General features: G+C 48.6%; 1 protein-coding gene across 5 annotated transcripts in view; it reads left to right on the top strand.

Moving 5' to 3' along the window:
* WWC1 (WW and C2 domain containing 1) overlaps positions 1-22,640 on the top strand; it is a 147,912-nt gene that overhangs the window by 122,944 nt on the left and 2,328 nt on the right. For 2 of the 5 annotated variants that reach the window (XM_081826288.1, XM_081826291.1), the window contains 6 exons: positions 1,039-1,191; positions 2,961-3,052; positions 9,406-9,535; positions 10,768-10,932; positions 16,868-16,960; positions 20,313-20,564. In XM_081826288.1, coding sequence (XP_081682414.1) covers positions 1,039-1,191; positions 2,961-3,052; positions 9,406-9,535; positions 10,768-10,932; positions 16,868-16,960; positions 20,313-20,564 — 885 coding nt within the window. The other 3 variants (XM_081826292.1, XM_081826289.1, XM_081826293.1) reach the window with 3 other exon arrangements.

Raw genomic sequence — 22,640 nt, forward strand, 5'->3', positions numbered from 1 at the left:
AAGAGGGCAAATTTTATGTGACAACATGGATGGACCTTGAGAACATACTAAGTGCAATAAGCCAGAGAGAGAGAAACAAATACTGTGTGATCTCACATGTGAAATCTAAAAAACCAAATTCATAGAAACAAACAACAGATTGGTCGTTGCCAGAGGCGGGGAAGTAGGGGAAATGGGTGAAGGTGATCAAAAGGTACAACTTCTAGTTATAAAATAAATAAGTTCTAGCCATGTAATGTACAGCGTGGGGACTATAGTTAACAACACTGTATTGCATATTTGGAAGTTCTTAGGACAGATCTTAAAGCTCTCATGTGAGGTGATGGATGTTAACTGAACTTGCTGTGGTAATCATTTCACAATACATATTATACCAAATCTTTAATTTTTTTTAAAGATTATATTTATTTACTTGACAGAGAGATACACAGCGAGAGAGGGAACACAAGCTGGAGGAGTGGGAGAGGGAGAAGCAGGCTTCCTGCGGAGCAGGGAGCCCGATGTGGGGCTCGATCCCAGGACCCTGGGATCATGACCTGACCCGAAGGCAGACGCTTAACGACTGAGCCATCCAGGCGCCCCCCAAATCTTTATTTTTTTAAGTAAATTCTACACCCAACCTGAGGCTCAAACTCACGACCCTGAGATAAAGAGTCCCATGCTCTACCAACTGAGCCAGCCAGGCGACCCCCAAATCTTTATGTTGTACAACTTAAACTAGTACAATGTTACATGTCAATTATATTTCAGTAAAACTGGGGCACAGGAGATGGTAAATTTTATGTTTTTTATCATAATTTTTAAAAAAAGAAAAATACGTACAATAGGTGTTCAATAAAGATTTGATGAATGAGTAAACCAATGAATAAGTTAGTGAATGAGTGAGTTATGGAAAATGATTCATAACTAGTCCTTTCCTCTTCCCAGAAGCTCCCATCCCCTCTGGGGGTGTTTTTCCTACTTTCCCCAGGAGCGGAATTCCCCAGAATACCTTGTCAAGCCCTGGCTTATACTCTTGCCTTTTCCCATCCTCAACAGGGAGGTGCCCAGATCAGCCTGGCTGAGGTCTGTCGGTCTGGGGAGAGGTCGACTCGCTGGTACAACCTCCTGAGCTACAAATACTTGAAGAAACAGAGCAGGGAGCCCAAACCAGTGGGAGCTAAGGTCCCCACCCCAGGGCCTGAAGGCACGGTAAGCTGGGCCCTGGGTTGGCCCCACCCTCCTATGTATGCAGCACCTGGATGGTTGGAAGGAAAAGCCTCTCCCAGAATTGGAGAGGGCTGGGCATCAGAAGTGGGGGAAGCAGCAGAGGGTTTTGGAACAGAGAGGGAGAGGAAGACAGGATAGGAGGAACCTCTGCTAAGGGGCAGGTAGCCCCCCATCTGCACATCTTCCACATCTGTGCTCTCCCCTTCTGCACTTTGCTTGACATAATAGAACTTGGCCAACAAAAACCTTAATTTATGTGTTTTTTTTAGTGACGTGGAGAAGGAAGGAGAAATCCGTGCAAGATAGAAAATTAACCTTTATTGAGGTGCTGCTATCTGCGTAGTGGTCCCTAGTGGAGGCTTGCTCTAAGAGGCAACAGAAAGTCACAGGAGGGACAGTCAGAAGACTGGGTGTTTGTTAGTTGGGTGACAGGTCAATCATTTCACTTCTCTGAGCCTCTGTTTTTTTTCATGTCTAATCTGAGTCTGAAAAAGGTTATTAGGAGGGTTTGAAGAAGTACATGTAAAGAGCAGTCAGTACTTGGTTACTTTGGATAGTCATTGCCCAGAATTTCAGGGGAAGGGATGGGCTAGGTCATACAGGTAAGGATAAGTGTAAGGATTAAATCTGTTTCCTCCTCGTCACCTCCACCTCCTTTTTCATCCTTCTCCTCATTTTCTGCACTTCCTTTTGTGTTGGGCACTGTCCTGTTTATAATGTGCCATTTACCAAGGCTCAGAAAGGTTACCTAAGGACATACATACATCCAGTAAGCAACAAAGCTAGGTCTCCCTCACTCCAAAAAGAGTCTGTGAGCTGGTAAAGGTCTTGAAAACATCCTCTGATTTCTAGAGCGTGTCCTTGGGTGAGTGACGTCAACCCTAGACACATTCGTTTCCTTGTTCCCATTTCTAAAGGGAATAATCATAAGCTCTACCTATCAGAATAGTCGTGAAGATTAAATAAGATGCTATACATAAGCTATCTATCAGTGCAGGATGTATACCAGGCCTTCAGTGGATTTTTCTTCCCTCTTCCCCAAAAAATTTCAGGGAGGTTTCAGGCTCTGGTCCACACTACCAAGGGTGTTTGCAAATTAACCATATGCTCAGAAAACTACAAGATCAGTTTTTGCTTTACTGTTAGTTGCCATTTACTGAGTGCTAATTATGTGCTCAGTGCTCTTCTATATACCATATGGACATATTCTCAGTTAATCTTCATAACCACCCTTTGCAGTAGTTATTAGAAATTACTGTAGAGGAAACTGAGTCTCAGAGAGGTTTCCTCAAGTCACATAGGCTTCCCCACTGTAGACACCATTCGGTATAGATATTCTTCCTCCAGGAAGTCTTCCCTGAATGCAACCTCCAAGCTGACTTTGCCATTGCTCCTTTGTTCCGAAACGTCACATTGTTTTGTTATTGACAGTTCATGTGATGGTCTCCCCGACTATACTATAATCTCTTTACAGCCAGAGACCTATAATTCTGCCTCCCTAACTACTAAACTAGACTGTCTTCCAAAAGTCTGTCCATGCATACAGGGGCTATTCTCAGGAGAACTGCCAGTTAGATGAACTGAGTGCTGTATTTCCAGTTTATAAGTGACCGTGGGGCAAGGTGCTTACCCACTATGGTCTTCAGTTTCACTCCCAGTCCAGGGGGAGGGTCACACTCTGAGCTCTGATTCTTGCCGGGTGAGGTGGCCCCAGTGGCATGCAGATGAAGCCATGGGCTTTGTCTCCACAGGATGCCGTGTCTGCTCTGTTGGAACAGACGGCAGTGGAGCTGGAGAAGAGGCAGGAGGGAAGGAGCGACACACAGACCCTGCAAGACAGCTGGTAAGTGAGCACTCCCCTCCGGAGCCTCCGGAACTGATCTGGCGTGGACCTGGACACAGCAATGAGATGCCCAAACTCCAGGGCAACCAAGAGGAGTGTTCCCCTGGGAAAACTGAGAACCTCTCTCCTCACGGGTTCTCTACAAGGCAACAAGGCAGTGCAATTGACCCTTGAACAACGCAGGGGCTGGGGCACCAAGCCGCGGCACAGTCAAAAATCGACATAGAACTTTTGACTCCCCCAAAACTTCACTACTAACAGTCTGCTGTTGACCAGAAGTCTTACCAATAACATGAACAGTGCATTAACACATACTTTGTATGTTATATCTATGATAAATTATATTCTTACAAGAGAGTAAGCTAGAAAAAAAAGGTTTTTTAAAATTTTTTTTTAAAGATTTTATTTATTTGAGAGAGAGAGAGAGCACAAGCAGGGGGAGCATCAGGCAGAGGGAGAAGCAGACTCCCCGCCGAGCAGGGAGCCTGATGTGGGACTCGATCCCAGGACCCTGGGATCATGACCTGAGCCGAAGGCAGACGCTTAACTAACTGAGCCACCCAGGTGCCCCTAGGAAAAAAATGTTAAGAAAATCATAAGGAAGAGAAAATATGTATCCAGCACTGTAGTATATTTATCAAAAAAAATCCATCTATAAGTGGACCTGTGCAGTTCAAACCCGTGTCGTCCAAGATCAACTGTATATAGCCTGATAAGATGGTTCCCAGAATTTTGTCCCAATTGGTCATTTTGTGATCTATAAATCACTCATGCTACTTCACATATTAGTGTCTGTGTTTACTCACTTACATTTATTTTGGTGTAAAAAAAAAAGTTATATTACTATATATTGAAAGTAAGTATAATCTGCCATAAATTGAAGATGTTTCAATAAGGAATTGCATTTGACTGCTAGGAACAGAGAGTAGAAATAATAAGCTTAAATTAAGATAGTTTATTTCTTTGTTACTTACAAAGAAGAATGGGAAGAAGCAGTCGCAGTTTCATCTGTCAGCTCCATGGTGTTGCTGGGAACCCAGGCTCCTCCTCTCCTTCCTCTTTGTTCTTCTTACTGGGTGACTGCCATCACCAAGGCTGCTTTATAGCTCAAAATGGCTGCTGACTCACCAGCCATCAAGCAGGCATCAGAAAAGTAGAAAGACAAAAGATGTGCCTGTATGCCTTTTAACCAAGGAGCATTCCTCGGAGTCCCACCCAGCAATTTCTGCTTGATTCTCATTGGCCGAGCTAAGCCATTTGGCCTACCTAACTGCAAGGGAGGCTGGGAAATGAGGTCTGTGAAGTTGGGAAGAAAGTGGAAGTGGATCCTGGGTAGGCCATGAGCCAAGTCTGCCTCAGAAGGTAACTGGAAAATTAAATGTAATGAAAATCAAGCAAGAGTATAAAACCCGCCTGGACCTACTGCTCACTAAGGCTCTGGGCCTGAGGTCTTCTCTCACTGTTAAACAGGAAGATTAGTCAGTGTTCCAGCAATATTAAAGACATGCGCTGCCAGAGACTTCTCGGTGTCCAAAGGAGAACCGGAGACAGCTTTCTCTCGGTGTGTTTCGAAGCTGCTCAGTCTCTTGTATCCCAAAAGAGAGGTCTCCTCACACATTTAGGAAACAATGGTATAGACCAGAGTTCAAACCTTAGCTTCGTCCTGTTTTGGTCACCTTTGGCAAAGCATCTTTAGCTTTTTCTTGCAGTATGACACGCTTACATAAAGTTCCCCTGAGCGTATGGTTCAGTGAATTTTCAGAAACCTAAGTACCCATGTAACCAGCATCCAAATCCAGAAGCAGAGCATAACCGGCTCTCCAGAGCCCATGGCGGGCTTCCTCTCAGCCACTACCCTCCACCGCAAGGGCAGCTGCTGTCAGGCGAGTCATCTAACTTCGTCGGAGCCTCATCTGGAAAAGCGGGGTATCCACCGGCTGCGTGGGCTTAACTGCAGGCGGTTGAAGGGAAAGCCACCATCATGAAGATAAAGTGCAAAGCTCATGGTGGACGCTCAGTAGATGGTAGAAATTATCACTCGGAAAATGAGAAGGAAGTCTGTTAACTACCAGCTGGGTAGGGAGAGGGCAAATCCCATCTCAGAAATGACCAGAACCTGTGACTTTGCCCTCCGGGAGGAAGTATGGTCGGGCTTTAGTGCACGTGCTCTGAATGCAGATAGCTAGGGATTCGGAGTCTTGCTCGGTCAGCTTCCTGTGGGATCCTCGGTCTGGGTGAGGCCCGAGCACCAGTGAGTTTTAAAAAAGCTCCCTGGGTGACCCTAATGTGCAGTGAGGGCTGACAGCCATGGCTCTAAACCTCCATTTCCGCCTCCATGAAATACAGATTTAAAGAGTGGCCACAATGCATGGGATATTCTGTAGACTCAATAGAATTATGCATGATAAGCACTTAGCACAGACTTTGTCCCACAGGAAACACTCAGTAGCTCTTCTGTATTATTCTGTTACAGCCCCTGGTTATACATTTGGTCTCAGAAAGGGCCTTTCCATAATATCTTTTACTCCAGGGGTCAGCAAATGTTTTCTGGAAAGGATCAGATAGTAACCATCTGCTTCGTGGGCCATGGGGGTTCTAGTGCATCTATTCATCTCTGTGGTTGTGCTGTAAAAGGAGCCCTTGATGGTACGTGCACTAACCATCATGTCTCTGCCATTGAAGTTTCACTTATGGATGCTGAAATTTGAATTTCATATAATTTGCACATGTCATGAAATATCATTTTCTTTTGGATATTTTTTTTTCCAGCCATTTAAAAATATAAAAGCCACTCATAGTTTGGGCTGTCCAAAACTGGCAATGGGCTAGATCTGGCCCACAGCCTCACCCCTCTTTTACTCTTCTCCTTTACCATTTTATTTCTCCATGTGATAAAGGGTAGGGCAAGGTTCCTGAATTTTCGTATGTTCATTTGTTTGCTGTAGGGCTCTCTCTCAACTGTCTCAATTTCTCTCTTTCCTTCTTTCTCTCTCCTTGTGTCCCTTTCTTTCGCTGTCTCTCCTCTCCCTTTCCATCCCTTCCTACCTCCCCTTTCCTTCCCCCTCCCTCTCTTGTCTCTCCCTCTCTCGTCTCTCCCTCTCTCCCTCTCTCTCTCTCCCTCTCTGTGGCACACTGCTGGGCAGGGCTGGGCTGGGCTGGGCTGTGCAAAGGTCTGATGCCGGAAATAGGCCCAGGACCTGTCTTCCAAAACCCTGGCACAAGATCAGTGATTTCTGCCAAATTCCAAGCTTGTGGTGAGACTTTTCAAGCCATCCCCTAGCAACTGCCTTCTGTTCTCTCTCCCCCTTTGCGGCCCCCTCTCTCCCCACCCCTGCCATTCAAACTTCCCTAGACATGGACTCACAAAGAGGACCAGGAATCCCAGAGCTGCTGTACTGGAGTAAATCCATCTGCAGCCCCCCTCCCCCCAGACTGGAGGCTTCTTCTGGTCCTGGAATGTTAACTAGCTTTGCTGTGCCTGCTCTACTCCGGAGTCCTGTGCGGAGGTCCCCCAAACACTGGCCCTGTTCTAATTTCTGCTCCGTCTTCTCTCAGCACCCAAGGGCCAGGGTGCCATAGTTACTCCCTCCTTTTATTTGTTTAGGTTTCTTTAGTGCATTTAATCACAAGCCTGGATTTTTTTTTTTTAAGATCCACAAGCAAAACAAAATTCTAAGAGTATTAGAAAATATAAGAGACCATAATCACAGACAATGCTAATCACAGACAAACTCCTGTGTTTGCCTCCTTGGGAACTTGTGTGTGTGTGTATGTCCAGGGCAGAGGTTGAGAAATGGCATTGCTGGGTCCCAGGGCACGTGTGCTTTATATTTTAATAGGCATTGCAGAATAGTTCTCAAATAAGATTGTACTAGTAAATGCTCCCACCAGCAGTGATTAAGAGTACCCTTAAGCCTACACCCTCTCTGATGCTCAATATAATCTAACTACAGTACTTAAGAATACGTACAGGGGCGCCTGGGTGGCTCAGTCGTTAGGCGTCTGCCTTCGGCTCAGGTCATGATCCCAGCGTCCTGGGATGGAGCCCCGCATCGGGCTCCCTGCCCAGCAGGAAGCCTGCTTCTCCCTCTCCCACTCCCCCTGCTTGTGTTCCCTCTCTCGCTGTGTCTCTCTCTGTCAAATAAATAAATAAAATCTTTAAAAAAAAAAAAAAAAAAAGAATACGTACATATTTTATTTTAGCAGATACTGCTAAACTGACTTCAGAGTGCAAATTGGCTCCTCTGAGGTACACTCCCGGCAGGGATATGCCTATTTCCCATGCCTTCACCAGCACTTGATAGGATCTCATATCTATATATTTTGCCACTCTAAAGGGTGAGAAGATGTCTACTTTAATCGTGTTTCTCTTGACAGTTGAGATTTTTTTTTTCCCCTTTCAGGAAATATTTAGATCAGATTCATGGTCAGAAAGAAAAAACTTCCATAGTGGTCAAGCACTTAGTGGGGTTGGACAGATTGGATGGGAAACCTGGCTGCACCCCTTAGTGGTCTGTGATACTGGACAGGGCCTAGAAACTCTGATCCCCAGCTTTTGAATCTGTAAAATGGAAACAGTAATTGCTTTCAGTGTTCCCTAAGGCCTTAGCACAGCACCTGGTGCTTATTAAGCCTTCAATAAATGCTGGTTAATGTGGCATCTGCCAAATTCTTAGGGAGGTGCTCGTCGTGCATTCCCATGTTTAATGGCCCTTTTATGAGTAGATCGAGAAGCTGTGGGGCAAAGGAGGGAGAGCAAGGGGTGTCCATTAGCTCTGGTCCCCATCTAAGGGCAGGGGAGGTTTTAGTCCTGTGGCTGGGGCTGGAGATCCAAGAAAATCCCAAGGGAGATTTTATGCTTGTCCACAGTCTCACTGAGCCAGCTAACAGGATGTCAGATTCTCTGCTTTTGGCTCGAATTCCTTCAGCTCAGTATGGCAACACTGTCTCCTGCTGATCAGAAGCCTGGTGATTATGTATGTCTTTGAGAAGATGGGACTAAAGATAAAATAGTAATTAACAAATGCAGTCCATTTGTCACAACAACTCCTCCCAACCCTGGAGTCCAAAGGGAAAGAATAATCATGAAAAGTATCACCAAAACTAAACTCTTTTCAACACATGGTGCCAGAACACCATTGGACAGCCATACAGAAAAAAAGGGGGCGCCTGGGTGGCTCAGTCAGTTAAGTGGCTGCCTTCGGCTCAGGTCATGATCCCAGAGTCCTGGGATCGAGCCCCACGTCGGGCTCCTTGCTCAGCAGGAAGCCTGCTTCTCCCTCTCCCTCTATGTTCTAGTTCTCTCCCAAGTAAATAAATAAAATATCTGAAAAAAAAAAAAAAGGAGTGGGGTGCTGGGGTGGCTCAGTCAGTTAAGCGTCTGCCTTCGGCTCAGGTCATGATCCCAGGGTCCTGGGATCGAGCCCCACATCGGGCTCCTTGCTCAGCAGGAAGCCTGCTTCTCCCTCTCCCTCTGTGTTCTAGTTCTCTCCCAAGTAAATAAATAAAATATCTGAAAAAAAAAAAAGGAGTGGGGCGTTGTACTGGAGTAAATCCATCTGCAGCCCCCCTCAGGGTGGCTCAGTCAGTTAAGCATCTGCCTTTGGCTCAGATCTTAATCCCAGAGTCCTGGGATTGAGCCCCACATCAGACTCCCTGCTCAGCAGTGAGTCTGCTTCTCCCTCTGCCCCTCCCCCCTCTTGTTTATGTGCTTTCTCTCTCTCTCTCTCTGAAATAAATAAATAAAATCTTAAAAAAAAAAGAAGCTTTATTCGTAATTGACAAGAAATGGAAGCCATTCAAATGTTCATCACCAGCTAGGTGAATAGTTACACAAATTGTGATGTATCCATTCCATTGAGAATGCCACTCAGCAATGAAAAGGGGTGAACTGTTGATACAGGCACGGACATAGTTGAATCTTAGAAACTTTAGATGGAGAAGATGAAGCCAGAGACAAAAGAGCACATACTGTCTGATTCCATGTATATGAAATGCTAGAAAACTCAGTCTGCGCTGACAGAAAGCTGATCGGGGGTGGGCCGGGGGTAGGGAAAAGTTAAATAGGGAAGGGTGCAAGAAACCTTCTGGGGTAATGGAATGTTCTGTATCACAAGTGTGGTAGTAGTTACACGGGGGGATACATTGGTTGGGAATACATCGGTCAAATGAAACTATACAATGGAAATGCTTTGTGTTGTATGTCAGTTAGACCTCACTAAGTTTTGTTTGTTTGTTTAAATATGTCCTCAACTGTGAAGAGGCTTGGAAGCTCTGCCCTAGGTGCATTTAGAGGCAAGTGAGCAGATCAGAGTGGTCTCTGGGCAGGTAACAGAAGCTCTTTGTCATCACAGGAGGTACGAGGAGACCAGCGAGAACGAAGCGCCGGCGGAGGAGGAAGAGGAGGAGGAGGAGGAGGAGGGAGAGGAGGATGTTTTCACTGAGAAAGTCTCACCTGCTAGGGACGAGTGCCCAGCGTTAAAGGTAGGCAGGCCCAGAGAGACAGGAAGGGCTGTCTTGGAGAAATAGCCCTCGGTGCCTGGACTTCTCCAGCCTCAGGGGACAGGCCCTCGGAATGGGGTGACCTGCAGAAGGCTGCATAGGAGCGTCCCGGCCTGTAGTGCAGGTCATCTCAGTGACAGTAAACTGGCTCTCCCCTCCTCTCTCCTGCCCTCTGCAGCTGCCCTGGTTCTCTGGACTGACCTCAAGCTTTGTAGCCAGATGGGTCTGGGTTCAGATGCTGGCTCTGCTCCTCTCTGGCTGTGTAGTCTTAGGCGGGTGACTTCATCCCTTCCAGCCTTCATTTCCTCATCTCTAAAACGGATACAATAATACCAACCTGGCTGACAGGTTCTAAGGTTTCAAAGGAATGTATTTCTTTGTTTGGGTCTGCCCAAAGTACAATAGGAAAAAGGAGTCCAGTCAAGTTCCCCTCGCCACCTCTGCTGCGCTAGGGTTACACACGACAGCCAGATTCACTCTGCATAGAGATCTCTCTGTCTTTTCCACCGGCAGGAAAGAGAGCACCCCATTGTGTGCGAGCAGGGCACCTGGGGGTGGAGCTGCGGGTTGAGCACTGCACAAAGGTGCCTGGCCAAGAGGGGCTGGAGAAGAACCTAGGGCCGCCTTCCAACTGCTCCACACCCAGAGGAAAGTCTTTTTGCAGTCTCTCCAGCCAAAAGGGCTGCCTTTTTCAAAATTACACAAAGGCACTGTAGGCTAACAGGGCCCTGTATTCAGGTGTTCTTGTTTGTTCGTCATTTGCTGGTGACCGCTGTAAAAGGACAGTAGAAAACCTGCTCCCCAAGTTGAAAGACTGAGATTTGCGGATTGCCTCCATAATTCCAGGGAAGCATCTGCAGTTCTTGGCTGCAGCACTAGAGGCCTTGGGTGTGTCTTTGTCAAAATGTGGTTGGAACATAGATGTCTAGAGGGTATGAAGTCAAGGGCATCCATCCTTCTTCTGCTCAGTGAGCTTGTTTGGGGACTGAATATGCTCCAACCCACGTGGAGGAATAGGGGCCCAGTGGTTGGGGCCTTGGGTGCTGTCCTGGCTGGCAGGGCTACGGCCTGCGAAGCCCCCAGCTGTTATCTGTGGGGTCAAAGGCCAGATGACGGGAGTGGGGAGCAGCTGGGGAGTCTGCCCCACGAGTCTCGGCTGGGTGGCCGAGACACTATGGATACGAGTGGCCTCAGAGCTCTGACTTCTTCTTCAGGTGGACAAAGAGACCAACACAGAGACCCCGGCCCCATCTCCCACAGTGGTGCGGCCCAAGGACCGCCGGGTGGGCGCACCATCCCCAGGGCCCTTTCTTCGAGGGAGCACCATCATCCGCTCTAAGACCTTCTCGCCAGGACCCCAAAGCCAGTATGTGTGCCGGGTAAGCAAATGCGTGGTACTGCCCTCCTTCCCGAACACCTGCTTCCCGAGGAGTAGTGAGAACCTTGGACCTCACAGGGTTCTGGGTGCAAATTCTGATGACTCTTTCTTTGTCAGCTATCCTCAGGGGAGTTAACGCCTCAGTGCATGTGGAGTTAATACACTGACTTCAAAGGACTGTTTTAGGGATTGAATTAGATAAAATATGGGAAAAGCTTGGTAACCCGTACAAGGCCAGTGTTTTGTTTTGTTTTTTTTGTCATTCCAGCCAGCTCTCCCCTCCTTCTTCTTCGCAGCCTGCCCTTCCCTTCTACATGACCACTTGCTAAGATCAGACTGACCCCTCGCTGTCCCTGAACGGGCATTTCTTCCCCACTTCCAGGGCGATCCTAGTGTGTAGCCTGAGGTTGCAAAAACGCAACGTGCCTGTACTATTTAGCTATTTAGCCACAGGTTGGTTGGTTGGTTTTCATTAAACCTGTTGCTAACCTTGAAAACTTAGGGAAGGCAATTAAAAATAAAAGAAAAATGAAGAGATTTCACATAAAATTCTAGTTTCTCTTGAAAACAAGAAACTGCCTGCCCCCATGGGCTGCACATTCTCTGACGGCGGCAGTTGGCTGGAGCTAAGCAGCTGCCCTTAGATGACTGGCTGATTGGAGAGGGCAGGCTGTCAAGTTCAGTCTGGCCACCTGGCCCTCTTTACCTGTTTTGGTTGCTAGCCTTCTCCTACAGGCTGCACTGGAGTTGAGAAGTCCTACGGTAGGCTTTTGCTCCCTCGCGCCTTTCCCTGTGTATCCGTCTCATTAGGCTACCCCTTCCCAGGCCAGCCTCCTTCTCTCATTCTACCGTAAATGGAACGTTTTAGCACTTACCACACCTGAGGGGGTCCCAGCCTTCCTCAGGGATGGCGCAGGTAGGACACATGCACACCTCACCTGAGTCCTGGGTCAACATTCTTCCTTACCCTCTGCCATAGAGAACCAGCGAACATTAACTAGAAGCACAGACAGAACCTTCCCTGTCTAGTGTTCCAATAAGTCATCATAGAAGGCGAAGCCCATGGAACCCGGCCTATATCATCAACCTGCCACTTACCCCTCTACTGTAATTTGGGACGGAGAGGGGATATTGAGGGGCACTTTCAATACGTGATATTCACAGGCGCCTGGGTGGCTCAGTTGGTTAAGCAACTGCCTTCGGCTCAGGTCATGATCCTGGAGTCCCAGGATCGAGTCCCGCATCGGGCTCCCCGCTGAGCGGGGAGTCTGCTTCTCCCTCTGACCCTCCCCACTCTCATGCTCTCTCTCTCCCATTCTCTCTCTCAGATAAATAAATAAAATCTTTAAAATAAAAATTTTTAAAAATCTGATATTCAGTATCCGTGGCCAAAATTATAAGATTGAGTAGAGAAGCTAATTTTTTCATAATATGGCAGTGTCACCAACTTACTAGCTACTTACTAGTTATTCCCCACAAAAACATTCCCCTAGTCCCTCCCAGAAATAACATAAATCCCTCCCCTCAGTGTCACGCCTCTAGCTAATCGTTTGAGCTTGTAAGCGTCTGCACGTTGGCTGCATATCTTGGGAAAGGTACAGAGTTTCCTGAAGACACTGAATGTAATGTTGATGTTAAGGAATTCCTGAATCACAGGTGAAGAATCCTACAGTTAAGCCAGCTCACAGCTGAGGAAGAGAAAAATCCAACTCATGTTGCAAATGTGAATAATTTGAAGGATTTAGAAAAGCCCTTAGGATAATGGATGAAACCCTCTGGCTTGGGCAGAATTACCAGTTTTATGACTGTGCAGTGGAATTCAAACACAAAGTAAAGAATATCACTCATCAGAAAAATCACACCAAAGAAATTAGTGTTTGATTCATTCTTTTTCATCAGAATTAGAATGCAGTTGTAATTTTGTCAAATGGAAGACAGAAGATAATAACTTTTATAAAGTGTTTCCCCTTTCCAACTAAAGACTCAAAGTTTTTTTCCCCAATATTTACTGTAAGATTCTGGTCCCCTGTTGTTGTTTTTTTGTTGTTTTGTTTTGTTTTTTAAGATTTTATTTATTTATTTATTTGTCAGAGAGAGCACACAAGCAGGGGAAGCGGCAGGCAGAACATGCAGAGCGAGAAGCAGGCTCCCTGCTGAGCAAGGAGCCCAATGCGGGACTCGATCTCCGGGTCCCAGGGTCAGACACTTAACCGACTGAGCCACCCAGGCATCCCTGGTCCCCTGTTTAGATGGACTCACTTTTAGTGGCCCTTTCCCAGGATTGGCATCTTCAAATAACCAGGAGCTCCGATGCTATTTATTAAGCATCTGTAACACACCTAGCACCACGGGGAGCCCTTCCCATGTTTCATTATCTGGACCAATTTCCAACCTTGCAAGGCTGCAAATTAAGAAATCCCCAGGCAGCGTGCATCCCATGCAACAGGCAGAAAGGGCCTCTCTTACAGCAAAGCCAAAGTGACATAAAGTGGAGAAGCAGTTACCATTCATTTTTATGGAAAATTTTTTTTTAGCATTCCCAGACCTAAACAATAACCTCTCTCAGGCTTTTCTGATACTTTGGGACACATCTCCCTAAAAGATGCACAGCATAAGTCAAGATAAAGCACAGAAGCTCCCAGACACGGTTCAAAGCTATGGGAGCTGGATGCTGAGATGCTCAGTGTAGTGCTGGGGGAGTGTGGTGGTGCCCCATCCTACTCGGGGTGCGGCTGCCTCCATAAGGGCTCACTGCAAAACAGACACTGAGCGTTGTTCTAGCTCTTGTCTTTTTCATAAAAGTGAAAATCCTCCTCATATTTCTTTTGGCTAGCAAAAACAGGTGCTAACGGGGGTCTTTTATGAAAGCAAAGTGATGTCACGTGAACTTTCAGAAAGCAGGGATGCCTGTATTTTTCCTTTTTTGCTTTCTGACTGTCCTACTTCAGCCCAAGGTTATCTCTTTCGTATAAAATCTTACTGAAGGCTGCAGGAAGAAGCCAGTGGTACAATGTCCTGAATTTTTTCCTATCATTTCCCCTAAAACTCTGTCGGCATATAGTCTGGTAACAACTTAACCCTCCGTTTTGAACCCACAAAATGAGAATGACCAAATTCCCAACAAGGAATATTGGGGTCTGGGCCCCAACCGACCCTCCGGGACACAGCCAGCTCCATGTTTCCCAGTCTGGGACTTACGGCACTCTACTTCTGGTATCCAGGCCTATGCCAGTCAGGTTCTTAATGGAAGCAACAGAAACAGACTGTGAGAGGGACGCCTGGGTGGCTCAGTTGGTTAGGTTGGTTCCTTTGGCTCAGGTCATGATCCCAGGGTCCTGGGATCGAGTCCCACATCGGGCTCCTTGCTCAGCAGGGAGCCTGCTTCTCCCTCTCTCTCCCTCTGCTTGTGCTCTCGCTGTCAAATAAATAAAATCCTAAAAATAAATAAAATTAAATTTAAAAATTAAAAAAAAAAAAAAAGAAAGAAACAGACTGTGAGCAATAGATGCAGGAAAGAATCTTTTGGAAAAGAAACCGAGTAGCTCACATGTTCCTTGGAAGTGTTGGAAGGCTGCAGAACCAGCCTCAGAAATCAGGTGGGAAGAGGGCAGGCCAGACCCCAAGCAAAATAGCCCACAGAGCCCGTCAGCTGAGGATCCTGGCAGTGCTGCTGCTAAGCCTGGCCCAGCTGGTCCCAGCTGTTGCCGCCGGGTTCGACATCAGTACCTCCGCCAGAGGTTCCTGCCCTGCAGGAGGCCAGAGCAGCTCTGCCTGTTGCCGCCACCCCTCCTTCCCTCCCTGAGATACAGATATGGCCTGCTCATGGAACAAAAGCAGGTGGGCTCATCAGCTCTGAGAGGCCCAGTAACAGAGCATTGGGTCCAGCTAACCAGGTCGTGATCCAAAGCCTGAGGCAGTTGCTCCCAATGGGCAGAGCCTCATCCTGTGTCTGCTGGTAGCTGCAAGCGAGGCCGGGAAAGGTAGACTCCAGCACTGCCAGCTTCCTTGATGGAAGGTGGGCTGTGTCTCCCACCTTGAGTCCTAAGCTGGGGATTTCCCCACCCATGGGATGGAGTTTGGGATGCTAAGCAGCAACTTTTCCCACAAAAAAGCACATGTTTTCTGTGTCATCTAATCTCAGAAGCAGCCCTGCAAGGCAAATGGTGTCTGCCCCGTTTCACAGATGCAGAAGTTGAGACTCAGAAAGACAGAGAACTTGGCTCTGGGTCACACAGCTTATTAGATGCAAAGCCAGGAGTCTGACTGCAGAGTCCACAGCCTTTCTATCACTCAGAGCCACCGCCTGAAGGACTTCCTTTGCCGTGCCCCAGGCTACTTAAGACTTGCCTCTTCTGCTGGCCTGATGCCACACTTCTGCAAACCAGGTGTCCTCTGCTGGTTTCTCCCTTCTTTGATCTTCAGCACAGCCTGTGTCATTTGGTTAGTTTCCCTGAATTGGGCGCCCCGCTGAACTTGAAGTCCATGAGCATAGGGACAATGTATTACGCTCCCTCCAGCGCTCCACAGCCCCCGTGTATTTGACACCTACATAGTTCCCAGAGGGGCTGTCACACGCGTTGGTCGGCTCACCCTGACCTGATGAATACAGTTCTTCCAAAGTTCTCGTTCTCGAACTAGCTGCCTGTGACTGCCAGTTATTTCACCTCTTTGTTCCTGGTTTCCATAGTTATTACATGGAAATATAACAGAGCACCGATATTCTCTACCATGGCTGAGATTAAATGCAGCAAAACATCTTTACATTAGGAAAAGATAAGTTGAAGGATCTAATGTGGTATCCTTCACTCTCCTCTAACATCATCATTGACCCATGAATGGCTGTAACCTAAGGATCAGTCATCCTGATGAGTAAGTCTAGTTGGTATGACGCAGTCTGTGAGCGTCACCTTTGGATCGGAGCCGTGTGGGATAGAGCCCCGCTCCCCCCCCCCCGGGTATGATATCCAACCAGTGCGCTTGTACAAACCCACCCCCGTCAAGATGGCCCGCGCCTCCATCTGTACCTAGTTTCATCTCTGAGCTCCTCCGTGCATCCCGGGGGCCAGGAGAGGACCTGGCCTTAGAGTCAGACTGAGCAGACCTTCAACTCTCGTTCTGATGCTCACCAGCCTTGTGGTTTGTAAAAGCTTCTTAATCTCCCTGGGCCTCAATTCCCTCCATTAGGACTGTCTGCGGATTAAATGTAGCTGTCTGTGAGGCACATGGCGCACGTCGTTAGGACCGCTTCTGTTATTCTCTTTCCGGTTCCCATCCGGACCCTGCCTCCTGCGGTAGCTTTTGTCAGTTACATCCCCGGGGTTGCCCTGCCCATCGACACTGCAGAACTATTAATAGCATCATTACCAATAATTATCAGTAACCTCAAAAGTAACGGCACAGACAGCTTCTCGGGAGAGAGCGGAGAAGTGGGCAGACGCTGCCAGAGCGAGCGGGCTCTGTTGCATCAGCCCGTGGCGATTGCATCACCTTGCAAATGTGACTCGAGAAAGAAGCCTCTGTGCTGCGTATCCTGGGATGTGCTGTCACTGCAGCTTCCCTCGCCGGCCCCCCTCTGTCAGGGGCACTCTTGGTACAGAAGCACGATCTGCGGCCACGGAGGAGGAGTATTGGCCCTCTGGGAGAGTACACGAGCAGGGGAGAGCTCCCAGAGCCTGTCTGTGTGTCTTATCTTGGACATTTCGGACACGTGTATCTTGCCGGTGGCTCCATCCGAGCTCCACGGGTGACAGGGAAGAGTCGGTGCAAACAGGCCCTGGTGTGGTAGGTCCGGGGGCATTAGATCCTGGAGTCACACTATCTGGTGTCCACCCCGCGGCGCTGCCAGCCACCTGGGAACCCCACCACCCTTCTGGCCGCAGTGTGCCTTCCGGAGGTACTCGAATTCTAATTAACTTCCCAGGACTTTTCTCCTGCAGCTGAACCGAAGTGATAGCGACAGCTCGACGCTGTCCAAGAAGCCACCTTTTGTTCGAAACTCCCTGGAGCGGCGCAGCGTCCGGATGAAGCGGGTAAGACAGTCACCGCAGAGCTGTTCGTACACCTGCCCCACGGTCATCTCCCAAGCGCATGCCCCCGTGTCTGACCGTTTGTTCTCAGCCAGAGGTGTGAAGAAGGTTGCTTTTGCAAGCGTGATGGTGCTTATGAACTGTAAGGCCTGTGTAGGCGCTGGGGAAGGTGCCCAAGGGTAAATGTAACTTTAGGATGATGATGAATAGGTTAGGTCCGGAGTGTGCGTACTTGGCCTTGTCTTCCAGGGTAGAAATCAAAGTCACTAAGAACTACCCAACTCAAGGTGTCCCAGTCACTGATGGAAGCTGCCTCTCGCACGACTCTGCTCAGCGTGTCATCCAGCTGACTGAGCAAAGGTTCTGACAGCCCTCCCTGCTGGCAGAGAAGCCGGACACCTCCAAGCCGCCACCGGAAGCGGGGAGGTGCAGATGGGCTTCTCTCCGTCCAGCTGGAAAAGCACCGGGAAGAGGCCACAGGCTGCCTTTGCAGAGAAATCTCCCCCTGCCTTAGGGAGTCTTGGCTCAGAGATCGGGGTGGGACAGTGTTAGGCAAAAGACTGACTCCTGGTGTGCGCTTTGTTAGGAGTCAGAGCTACAGAGATGCAAACGGACCCTTCCCACTCGGGCCCTTCCCACTCTGGGCTGTCAGCATAGAAAGACTACAGTAGTTCTGGGGAGTTTGCAGAACCAGAAGAAACAGGAGTTGGAATGTCAGAAAGACAAGTAGAGAGAGCAAAACAAAAAGAACAGGCAGGGAGAGAGTGCCAACAGCCCCAGGCAGGGGAAGGCTCCTCCACCCCTCCCAAAGACCTCCCGCAGACCTGCTTCTAACAGCAGAGTCAGGAGTAGGTCCTTTGTCTGTCACCACCGTGCTCCCCAAGTCTCCGGAACTAGAGAGTGCAGGAGAAAGGAAGCCACACAGAAGAGGGTGCACACGGTTGGCTGCAGGGGAATATGGACATGGCCTCCAGTGACAGGGCTGGCCAACTGCCAGCCTGGGGTCCCTCCCTCCACCCCTGTCTGCTGTAATTGGTGCTGCACAGTGCCTGGAGCACCAAGAGTCTTCTGGGGAGGTGACTGACAATGCACATTTCCCAGACCACACTCCCAGACAGTCTCATTCAGGCAGCAGGGGTAGGGTCCTAGAAACTGCATTTTGATAAGCTCCCTGGAGAATTCTGGAGCAGGTGTTCTATGATCCACTCCTGGAGAAATGCCTCTGGAAGCACCTGCTTGCTCCCCCCCTGCATTGCCTACAACTCCCTGTCAAGACAGGCCCTCACAATTCGCCCTTTACCTCTTCTTCCTCTTAGCCAAGGGGAACACTTACTGAGAGAACCCTTGATAGATGGATCTGAGCCTACATTTCCTTCAGGCCCTAACTGTGATCTGAAACACAGGAGAGTCCCGAGGCTGGGCCGGGGCGCTTGAGCACTAAGTCCTTCTTCCATTGCGTGCCTGGGCTCTTGTCTCTGCTTCGGCCTGTCCAGGACTGGACATCAGTCAGAACAAAGCACCTTCATTTGTTACTCTGAGAACTTGAGTTACAGAGATCCCTCAGCTGGATTTCCTGGCCCTGCTCATTTACGAGCACAGACTAGACAAGGCTCTCCCTAGAAGGGCATTCTAGAACTTCCACACTGCGCTGCTTCACGGTCCCACAAGTGTGCTTGCCAGCCTTAACTGAGGGGGGCTCTCACAGCAGTGTTTTATGTACCATTTCTCAAATCCGTCTGTCAGCCCTTGTGTTTGTTTTCTATGGCTGCATAACAAATCACAGCAAACTTAGCAGCTTAAAATAGTACAAATTCAGTATCTCATAGTTTCCACAGGTCAGGAGTTCAGGTGCAGGTTAGCTGGATCCTCTGCTCGGGGTCTCACTGGGCTCATATCTAGGTGCTGACTGACTGCATCCTCCTGTGGAAGTTTGGGTAGGGAAAGATTCACTTCCAGGCTCCCTCAGGACATTGGCAGAATCCCTTGTCTTGTGTTTTCTTGCTAGCTGCAGGACAGGAGCTGTTCACAGGGCCCAGAGGTTATTCTCAGGCCCTTGCCATGTGGCCTTTTCCACCATACACATTGTGTCTTCAAGGCCAGATGAGACCTGTTTCCAAGAAGGGCCTAGTTCACCTTTTCGGGGCTCACTGGATTGGGTCAGGCCCACCCAGGAACATCTCCCCTTTGTCTAACTCAGAGTCAGCTGATGAGTTATTTAATCATGGGAGTGCTATGCCATGGTATTCACAGGCCACCCCCCTCAACACTGAAGAGGAGGGCATTCTCCAGCATGTATGTTGGGGGTGGGAATCTCGGGGCCAACTTAGAATCCTGCCTCCATCAGTTATTTAGTTATTTTGTAATCATTACTGTTTTTTGATCGAGAAGGAGAGTAAATGGTTGCATTACTCAGGATCTTTCATATACAGATAACTGAGGAATTCAAATATAACTTGAAAATGCAAGAGGGAATTTACTGGCTCATTTAATGGAAAACTCCAGGATGCTGGACTACCTTCAGGCATGAATTGAGCCTTTGTTGAGACAATGTCATCAAGCCTCAGTCCCGGTCTCATGGCACACTGCTCCTCCCAGATAGCTTAATTCTTAAAAAGGGTCACCCCTTATGGTGGGAAAGATGGCCATGATCAGTTCCAGGCTTAGATCTTGCTGGCTTCATAACCTCGTCTAAAGACTCTTTTTTCCAAGGACTCAGCAGAAGTGCCAGAATTGAAGGTTATTGCTGGGCTTAGACAACATACTCACTCCTGAAGCAGTCACTGAGGTTCTGACTGTCCAGGTTTGGGCCACATTCCTGTCCCTGAAGTCCCCCGTGAACCACCATGTGGGTTGAGCATGGAGGAGGAGTGGATCCCCAAGGGAAGATGATCATTGTCATCACTGTTACTGTCAGATCAGGGGAGTGGGTGCTAGACAAGCAGAAACAGCAGAACATAAAGTCAAGAAGACATGACGTCTCCCTCAAAGAGGCACAGACCTGCACTGAGGAAATAACTTCAGAGCAGGATCATGACAAGAACCCATTAACCAAGTGTGAATGTTGAGGGCACTGAGAGTGGGGAAACTGGGCAGTGTGGGGAGTGAGTGGGTGCGGTCTGGAGCCAACTGCCTGGGCTGGAATCTCAACTTTACCCCCAGCCCCATGCCTGGGACATAAAAATGCTCAATAAACATAAGCTATGGACCTGGGAGAAATCAAGGCAGGCTCTGGGGGAGGGGGAGCCCCATTTTTGAAGAACTAGAAGCCTACAGATAAACAAAGGGGGGTATTTGAGGTTCAGGGGGGCAGGTTGTTGGGGCTTACGGAACCCAGCCCTCTAATAACCAGTCAAAGCTCTCCCTCCCCCCGCAGCCTTCGCCGGTCAAATCCCTGCGCGCCGAGCGCCTGATCCGCACGTCACTGGACCTTGAGCTGGACCTGCAGGCGACCAGGACCTGGCACAGCCAGCTGACTCAGGAGATCTCGGTGCTGAAGGAGCTCAAGGAGCAGCTTGAACAAGCCAAGAGCCATGGGGAGAAGGAGTTGCCCCACTGGTTGCGTGAGGATGAGCGCTTCCGCCTGCTGCTGAGGATGCTGGAGAAGCGGGTGAGAGCCATGCAAGAGGCAAGGGAGGCGGCTTGGTCTGCCCTGCGGGACTGCCCCATGCAGCAGGGGAGGGAGGCCAGAGCTTGGAACAGGGCCTACAATCCTGTGACCCACTAAAGAGTGTTCCCAGGGCCCCTCATTCCCATCAGCAAAAGGATCCAGGAATCCCTTTGCCCAGTAAACTTTATTAACTCTTGACCTGGCTGCCAGGCCCTTTTGCTGCATTTCCATGTTTATGTGTGCAAGGCCTTATTATTCACACTTTTGTTCATCAAACATTGGGTACCTAATCTGCGCTGGGGCACACACTTGAATAGAATAAATACAGAACACTGACCTGCCCCAGTGTCTGCCCATGCGGTCCCACAGAGTACGCATCTCCAAAGACACGTTTGCATATGGAGGAAGTCCCTCACTGCAGGAGAACTCCCGAAGGCACTTCTCTGGGCCACCACCTGGAGGAGAGGAGGACAGGGGATCTAGGAGCATCTAGCATCTAGATGCTGTCCCTCAGCTGCACAGGACTCTCTGGGTCAGAAAGCTCCAAAGTAGCAGCAGCTTCAGGTCCTTTATGGCCCTGGGGTTTATCTTATCTATGGCTAGCAAATGGTGGGTACAACTTCATGGGGTCTGCAAAGCTGGCAGTTTCTAAATGGCTAAAAAAAAATCTGCTTGGGGCGCCTGGGTGGCTCAGTTGTTGGGCGTCTGCCTTCGGCTCGGGTCATGGTCCTGGGGTCCTGGGATCGAGTCCCACATCGGGCTCCCTGCCCGGCAGGAAGCCTGCCTCTCCCTCTCCCACTCCCCCTGCTTGTGTTCCTGCTCTAGCTATCTCTCTCTCTGTCAAATAAATAAATAAAATCTTTAAAAAAAAAAAAATCTGCTTGTTGGAGCTATATTTAAAGCAATTGGATGCCTTAAAAATTTGACTTTGGCACCAGTGGGGTGGTGAGCTGACAGGTCCCAGGCTGTCATGAAAAAGTAACAACACAGGGTCAATACACAGAGGCCATCTTCAACTCATTTATATATCTGCTACTCCTGGACTGTCACCCATGGCAGGAATGACCTTTGCTAGTTTTCTCCGCACACAGCCAAACAAGGCACCTTACAGAGGGTGCCTGCCTGGGTTGCTGGGAGAGCCATTAGCTGAAGGTGCAGCTCTTGGTGCAGGTGATAATGCCTTAGTGTAGGAAAGTGGTGGTGGGCTTCTGAGGTCCGGACTAGGGGGGCCTTCAAATGGACTCTTCTAATTCAAGAGTTCCAGAAATGTTTATTTCTAATTTATAACTTATACCCTGTATACTTATAATAGGCAAAGACAGGAAGGGAGGGAGGGAGGAAAGGAGGGAGGGGAGGAAGGAAAAGAAGGAAAGGAAGCCTGACCTCTCAAATAGCAAAAGAATAGTACATCCATGACTGACCTTCTACTAAAAAACCATTTAAATGATGGCTTCATTGGGGCGGCTGACTCTTGATTTCGGCTTAGGTCATGATCTCGGCATCCTGGGATTGAGCCCCACATCTGGCTCCGTGCTCAGTGGGGAGTCTGCTTGGGGATTCTGTCTCCTCTCTCTCTCTCTCTCTCTCTCAAATAATTAAATAAACCTTTAAAAAAATCATGGCTTCATTGGCCAAAATTCCATCTTCATGCAGTGTTTTCAAGTATATGGTACATGGATATTTCAGGGCTTTTTGTGGTTTGTTCTCCAAAGTGCTTACACAGGTTTGCATTAGGTGGAAGGGGTGCAGTGTCCCTAAAGCCCTTGAGCACAACCAAATGATTGGAATTGGGTTTCTACCGCTTCTTAGTGTTTTTGACATTAAAGAAATTTCTTAACCTGCCTGAGCCTCCATTTCCTCGTCTATAATATAGAAGCAATTATAAAATGTACCTTTCTAGGTGGCCCTGAGGATTAGAAAGGTAGGACACATTTCTCTAGGCAGCCCTCATCTCCTTAACACACAGGTATTCAGTTCCCTGGCCCCAGAAACCTGTCCACCCCGACGGACAGTGGGACCACGTCTCATCACCATTCTGAACAGAGGATCCTGCCGTGGAACAGGAAGGAGTGAGCG

This window comes from Leptonychotes weddellii, chromosome 7, assembly GCF_054177405.1.
Source record: "Leptonychotes weddellii isolate Sample4059 chromosome 7, ASM5417740v2, whole genome shotgun sequence".
In the NCBI taxonomy this organism is placed as follows: Eukaryota; Metazoa; Chordata; class Mammalia; order Carnivora; family Phocidae; genus Leptonychotes; species Leptonychotes weddellii.